Below are 6,913 nucleotides of genomic sequence, written 5' to 3'. Positions count from 1 at the left end.
CACCTTAGCAAAATCGTTTCTTTCGCGCGTAAATCGATTTCGCTTACCATACTAAATATGTGAGCATAAAGCTCGCGAGTGTTCCGAGGCCGCAAGATCGCTTGGGATACTGCCGTGGTGCGACAATCATCTCGAGCACGGTCGTCACCACGATCATCGTGTGCATTAAATGGTTCAACCACCACGGGAAGTACGGGTCCAGTGCTTTCGGCAATACCAGCTCACGATCCACCAACATCAACGCCCAAAAAGTCACGCCAACGAACTGCGATACACAGAATCGGCATTACATCCAAATTTAACGTTTTGTTATAAATAATATCTTCGCGCGCACGCGAATAGAAAATTATATAAAACTTGACACATTCTATCAAAATCTACCTATTCTATCTATTTAGAAATAGATACCGAAAATAGAAATTTCCTATCGAAAAAGAGTCCACAGTTAAGGATTTGGACAAGAAAACTATCGTGAAGAAATATTTAAATTTAGGGGACGAATGTTTCGGTGTTAATAGTTATAGATATACAAATAAAGTATCTTCTTACAATTATTAATAAATTTTATTTCTTGAGTATCCAACAGGTTTCCGTTGAATTACAGAATTTAGCAAAGAATTTGTACTTCAAACTCCGCTTTTAGAAATACTTTTAGAATAGATACGTTAAATAATAAATTTGTACAATATATTATACTTGAAAACGCAATACGTCACACGATTCGCAGAAGCGAGATCGATTCTTCTTACATCTCGAGAACTTTTTCTGTTCTTCTCACACTCGAAGAATTACAAATTGATAAGAATTCACTGTATATTTAGACTATCGACTTTCTCGATTTGACGCGGATTTGTGGCACCGAAAAAAAATGCAAAAAAGACAAAAGATTAATTATGCTACTCACCATGGCAATGGGAAATCCGAGACTCGCATGGAAATAATCCTTCAACTTCCGTGTGAAGGGCGGCTTTTTGGGGTTTACAGCGTTTGTACCGAACAGATCGTTCAGGAGACATATTAGAAAGAATAGCGTTTGTAAAATCTGAAACACAAACGACAATTCAATGTGCTTTAATTAGCAAGTCCGATAAATATTTTTAACGACTGCCGGAGTAACTATAAATAAATATAAATATATAACTATAAATATCGCTTATTTATTAAAGTTACTTATTGCTACTATTGTTACATGCTACTATTGTTACGATAGGATTTATATGCACTAATAAATATATGAACAAACAATGTGAATTTTAAATAGACGTTTATAAAGCGAGCGTTTATAAATTTTATTATTTGCTGCATCTTATTTTCACTACTTACAATTTAGTGTAAAAGATAAGCGTTTAGCTTTTACATAAACTACTACCATTACTGCTATTACTACTGTAATGTAAGCACATATTTTGTTATTTATCTTTTCTGTTCGAAGAAATAAATTAAAAAACGCTATTTATGTTCATATTTAAATCGATTTTTACTGCCTTTGACTTGACACAAATTATTATTTACATAATTTAATATTTGGATTGATCCGTACACTGATTAGATAAAAATAGTACTTGACGCGACAAGGAATACAATTACTTGGCGAATAGTTTGCATTCTCAATACGCAAGTTGTTATACATGCTGTACACATACGTAGCCTTAACAACAATTTTAAATAGCAATTGTCAAACACCAGAAATTTAAATATTTCATTCCGAATATCGATGTATATTTAACGTACACATGTAATGAAATTTTACTTTTAAAAAGAAAAGAGAAACAATTTTCGAAAGTGTACTTTGCATTTGGCATTTACATTCTTTTAAGCCTGCCATTTAACTTCTTTTTAAGTTACTTTTTAAGTTACATCGAGTTCTCCCGATATCTTTTAATTTACAACACTCACATATCGAACACATCTTTGAATTGATAATGGATAACAATGTTTTTCATAGATTATTGTACGATTCGTATGATTTTTTTTTTTTTTTTTTTAATATTTAGCTCTTATATATAGATATTTTAAGACGTCAAATATTGATCTGTCGGAAACACTTATTCAATATCAGCTGTTTAAGGTTATCACGTGTCAATCGAGCGATGCTGTATGTCTCGTGTAAATCATCTCGAGTGACACTTGGATGCGTTGACAATTCAAGAGGAAGTGACTAATTATCCACGCTCCTGTCGATATCAATACTAATTAACACCTAGATCGAAGTTTTTCTTTGAGGAAGAAAATAAAAATCTCACGAAAGAGCTGTCACGATCATTTTAAAGCTTTATTTATTTTTAATCACCGCCACAGTAGTGGCGACATCCAATAATTGGAAAATGAATGGGTGAGTCTGAGATTAATCTAAAAATCTTAGCTTGTTGATTTTCTTCGTTTTGCTGGACGAAATGATTAAGCCGAGTTGAATGAACGTCCCAGCGTAATTATCGATTACCGACGCCGCATACAAGCAGCCTTGCACGACACGCGCCTCTATTTCGCCGCATAATATAAAGTGGTGCTTAAATAATTGAATTTTGCTCTTTACGAGCAGTTTGAATGGCGGCAATTCAAGCGTGAAATGCTCGAGAGTGTGTCATCGCTCGGCGATAAGTGGCAAAATGCTCGAACGTAATCTCGTCGAATTTAGATCACGCTTTTGACTCAACGAAACGAAGACTGAATGGAACCGAGAAGTACACACTCGTCCCCCCCTAACAAGCGTATTTTTGAATCACTCGTGAAAGATAAATACCAGCGGAAAAATAAACAACTCCGACGTGTCGTATCCGTGCTGAACGTGTGCACCGTTCATTCACCGGTGCAGACTTAGAAGATTAAAGCCTTATGTCCATTTCCGCTAGATTAGATTAATACTAATTTCAGTTGGTTTAATTGTTTATCTTTATCTAATTATCTTTATCTAATTAACTTTATCTTTTTCTAAAACTCTTTTTTCTCAAAACAAGATGGAAAATAAATTAAGCCGAGATTAAAGTTAATTTACATTAGTGAAAATGTATATTAGTCATTTTGACAGTTTTATTCTTCTTACTGCAATACATAAACACACAATAGACTCAGTGCAGATTTTTTTACGAGATAATAAATGAAGAAGTTGCACGATTCATCAAATTAGATAACATTTTTATTATACTGAACAATCAAAGGAAGTTGTTGAGATCGTTATTTTACAACAAATACATGAAACGAAATGAATTGAATATTGCAATATTGCAAAAGAAAATTGTCAGCAAAAAGAAATATATTTACAATCTGTAAAAATAAATATGATAAAAAAGTCAAAAATTTGGCAAATTATATAGATTTATTATTTAAAAGATCGACGCAGATAACTGTTTTTGAAAAAATTAAATTAAAATTTTTTATATATTTTATATATTCATAATTACAAATATTAATGTTAAAAAATGTGATCAATAAAGCATCGATTACAATATAGTAAAAATATTTATACTATATTATAATAATATTATAATATATTAGGTGTACAAAAAAGTTCTGGGCTTTAGATTTCATACAACCGAAATAACAATTTAAATTTTATATATCTTCTCATTCTTTTACGGTTTTAAAGCGTTGACATTTGGCTTTCTAAAATGCCATACAGTTTGGCGTTTGATGCACATAACCTCAAAAATCAGTAGTGTTCACGATACGCAATAACAAAAGAGCATATTCGATTTTCCATCCACTTCGCGTTTCATCTGAAGAAAAATGCTGCTGAAGCCACTGCAATGATTTGTGCTGCATATGGAGAAAACGCTGTAAGTCATACTATATGTAAAAGATGGTATCAAAAATTTCGCCAAGGAGATTTCAGTCTTGAAGATGAACCGCGTGCTGGACGCCCTCAAAAGATTGAAACGGACGAATTGCAAGCACTGCTGGATATAAACTCTGCGCAAACTAAAAAGGAGCTTGCAGAACAGCTTGGCGTTACGCAGCAAACCATTTTCGTACGTTTACATACGATGGGAAAGGTTTAGAAGGAAGGCGTGGGTTCCGCATGAATTGTCCGAAGACAACAAAAATCGTCGGCGTGACACTGCACTCACTTTGCTTTCAAAGTTCCGGAAAAAAGATTTTCTGCACAAAATCATTACAGGTGATGAAAAGTGAATTCTTTATGATAACCCTAAACGTAGAAAATCATGGGTTAACCCTGGTCAACCTTCGACATCGACGCCAAAGCCCAATATCCACGCCAAGAAGATTTTGCTCTGTATCTGGTGGGATTGGAACGGTGTGTTGTATTACGAGTTGTTACAACCGGGTGAAACAATCACGGCAGATCGCTACCAACAACAATTGACTAATTTGCGCGATGATTAGAAGAAAAGAAGCCATTTACTGGCCAAGGACGTCGTAAAGTGATCTTGCTTCATGACAATGCTCGACCATATGTTGCGAAAGCGACTCAGGACTATATCTTTGCGTTAGGCTGGGAACTTCTCCCGCACGCGGCGTATAGCCCAGACATGGCGCCTTCCGATTACTATCTATTCCGGTCGCTGCAGCATCATTTGACTGATGACACATTTCGTGAGATTTGAAGAGATACGAAAATGTATTGACGACTTTATCGCTTCGAAGCCGGTGAGCTTCTATCGTCAAGGAATTCGCAAGCTACCCGAAAGATGGCAAAAGGTCGTTGATGCAAACGGGGAATATTTCGCTGATTAATATTTTTTTGTTTGCTTTTGAATAAAGATTGAATTTTACAAAAAAAAGCTCAGAACTTTTTTGTACGCCTAATAGTAAAAATTTTGGCAATCTGTATTTCTACGTTATGCAATCAAGTCCTTTTTGTAATATTTATTCTTACAATTTCATACATCTATATTCACATTCTCTTTTTGTTAATAAAAATAATAATTTTCTTTAGCACGGCGTTCAATTCATTTCATTCTGTCCATTCATTACGAAATAACGGCCATTTAGTCTCAACAACTTCCCGGTTATCACTTCTGCGTGTGTGCCACATATCGGAGGAAAAATTCTTTTACAATTAGCGATTGCACCGATAATGATTATCGATTATCATCGGCAGAGCCCCTTTTTCACGTTGTCGCAATTCGAAGAGCATTATATCATATGTTACTTATGATTTTTGTGATCTCTCAGGCACATATATATGTTAGGTGGACGTGTCGGTTTTCACTATTATGCAACATGGTAATAAGGATACCATTGCGTACACTGACGTACTATGATCACACAGAATAAATTTTTTTTTTTTAAGACATTAGAATTTCTCATTATCTCGTAACGTTCTTTTACAAAAAGTCAAACATTTTTTTTCCTCGCAAAGAACACGAAGAAATCACTACAGGATGAGTATACTCAGATCTTGATTAATGATTACTGCAGTACGTAAGAGGAAGCTGCATGTAAGATTTTCCTAATATAATCTAAACTTAATGTCTCATGGCATGCAGATGTAATTAATTTTTGCGGATATAAACAAATCCAAGGAAAATGACATTTAAAAGGGAGCTAACGAAATCACGTTACGACGATTTCTGTCGAGTTTTCAAAGCAGATTGGATGGACTTTGGTTACATTATCATTCACGTCGATGTAAATCTCCCCGTCAAATTCGTTCGTGATGGCAATTTTGTCGAAAAAAAAAAAAAAATTTCATCGCCTTCGTTTCCTTCTGTTCGTCGTAACGGAATCTCATTGTCGCCGAGGGGATCAATACGAGGAGTGTGCACGGGGATGCGTTTGTGCTCGTCTGTCTGCAGCGTGCATGCGGAGGGAACGGACACCGACACCAAGGGACAAAGACTTCGCAGGCTCATCAATCAAACAGAGCGCACTCAAAACAGGAGCGGCTGTGAGCGCGCCGATACTAACCGCATCCCAGAACGTTAGGAACTTGAATTTTCCACCGAAGGCGCTGTGCATCCTCGTGACATTGTGCGGCACGATTGTGTACGTGTAATCGTAAAAAACCGCGAAAGCGTACTGCAGAAAAGTGATCGCGTGGAATCCGATCGCTAGGCCTTCTCGCATCTCACGGCCGTTCACGGAATCAGTCTGAAATGTGTAATTTACCTCCTTTGGAGACGGAGACATCCGGCAAAGACACCCGCGATGACAAGCAAGCAAAAAATGGGAAACTAGCGCGCATTCTCGTTCAATCTTGCATTTCTCTCTCTCTCTCTCTCTCTCTCTCTCTCTCTCTCTCTCTTTCTCTCCTTTTTAAAAAATTGTCCCCGATATTGGGAACCACTTCGTGGCACTAAGCCGCGTGTAAAGTCTGATTATAAAAAAATTTTTACATAATCCGGGAGAGCATGCCTGTGCATTAAACGACCGCTCGAACGCGGATCGCTCGCAGATTCTTACTCTCTCAAACCGCATTTTCTATTACCGAGCGAACAAAGTTTCAGCTCTAATTGCTGCAATTTCTCGATACATGTTACACGTTTCTTTAGGCCCATTGGATTATTAACGAATCTTCTCTTGAAAAAAAAAAAAACAACACACAACAAGAGAAATCTTCGCAGTAATGGAAAATACGATTAAGAAGACAAGAAGACTTGCGAGCGTAATCTCGGCAATCGTTCATCAGACGTGGCGTTCCGCATCCGATTATGTAAAAATTAAAATTTTTTTTTTTGGTAACTTAGTAATATCTTATTAACAATTTATTTTAAACAAAGATTGTTCGAATAACAAGATAAGCTATTCATTTTTAAAATATTCTGTTTATGTTAGTAAGTATATAAAAAAGTCATCACCAATGTTTTACTTGCAAAAATAATATTGAAAATAATCAGATTCAGATGTTTGTTAAACAAATATATCTATTTATTTAGATACGTATGTGTCTTCATAATGTTTCTGCATTTTAAAACCTGTTTTTTCAGCTAAATTTCTTGTATGATTTATCTTT

At 35.5% G+C, this 6,913-nt stretch overlaps 1 protein-coding gene across 4 annotated transcripts in view; it reads right to left on the bottom strand.

Annotated features, from left to right (window-relative positions):
* LOC105425533 (androgen-induced gene 1 protein) overlaps nt 1–6,913 on the bottom strand; it is an 18,979-nt gene that overhangs the window by 2,366 nt on the left and 9,700 nt on the right. For 3 of the 4 annotated variants that reach the window (XM_089084117.1, XM_089084118.1, XM_089084119.1), the window contains 3 exons: nt 5,869–6,051; nt 905–1,042; nt 48–265 (listed from right to left, as the gene is read on the bottom strand). In XM_089084117.1, the coding sequence (XP_088940243.1) occupies nt 48–265; nt 905–1,042; nt 5,869–6,051 (539 nt within the window). The remainder of the gene's footprint in view (nt 1–47; nt 266–904; nt 1,043–5,868; nt 6,052–6,913) is intronic. The other variant, XM_089084120.1, reaches the window with a different exon arrangement.

Source organism: Pogonomyrmex barbatus, unplaced genomic scaffold (genome assembly GCF_055798465.1).
Source record: "Pogonomyrmex barbatus isolate J1 unplaced genomic scaffold, ASM5579846v1 scaffold8, whole genome shotgun sequence".
Classification (NCBI taxonomy): domain Eukaryota; kingdom Metazoa; phylum Arthropoda; class Insecta; order Hymenoptera; family Formicidae; genus Pogonomyrmex; species Pogonomyrmex barbatus.
This window is presented reverse-complemented; position numbering and strand designations above follow the sequence as displayed.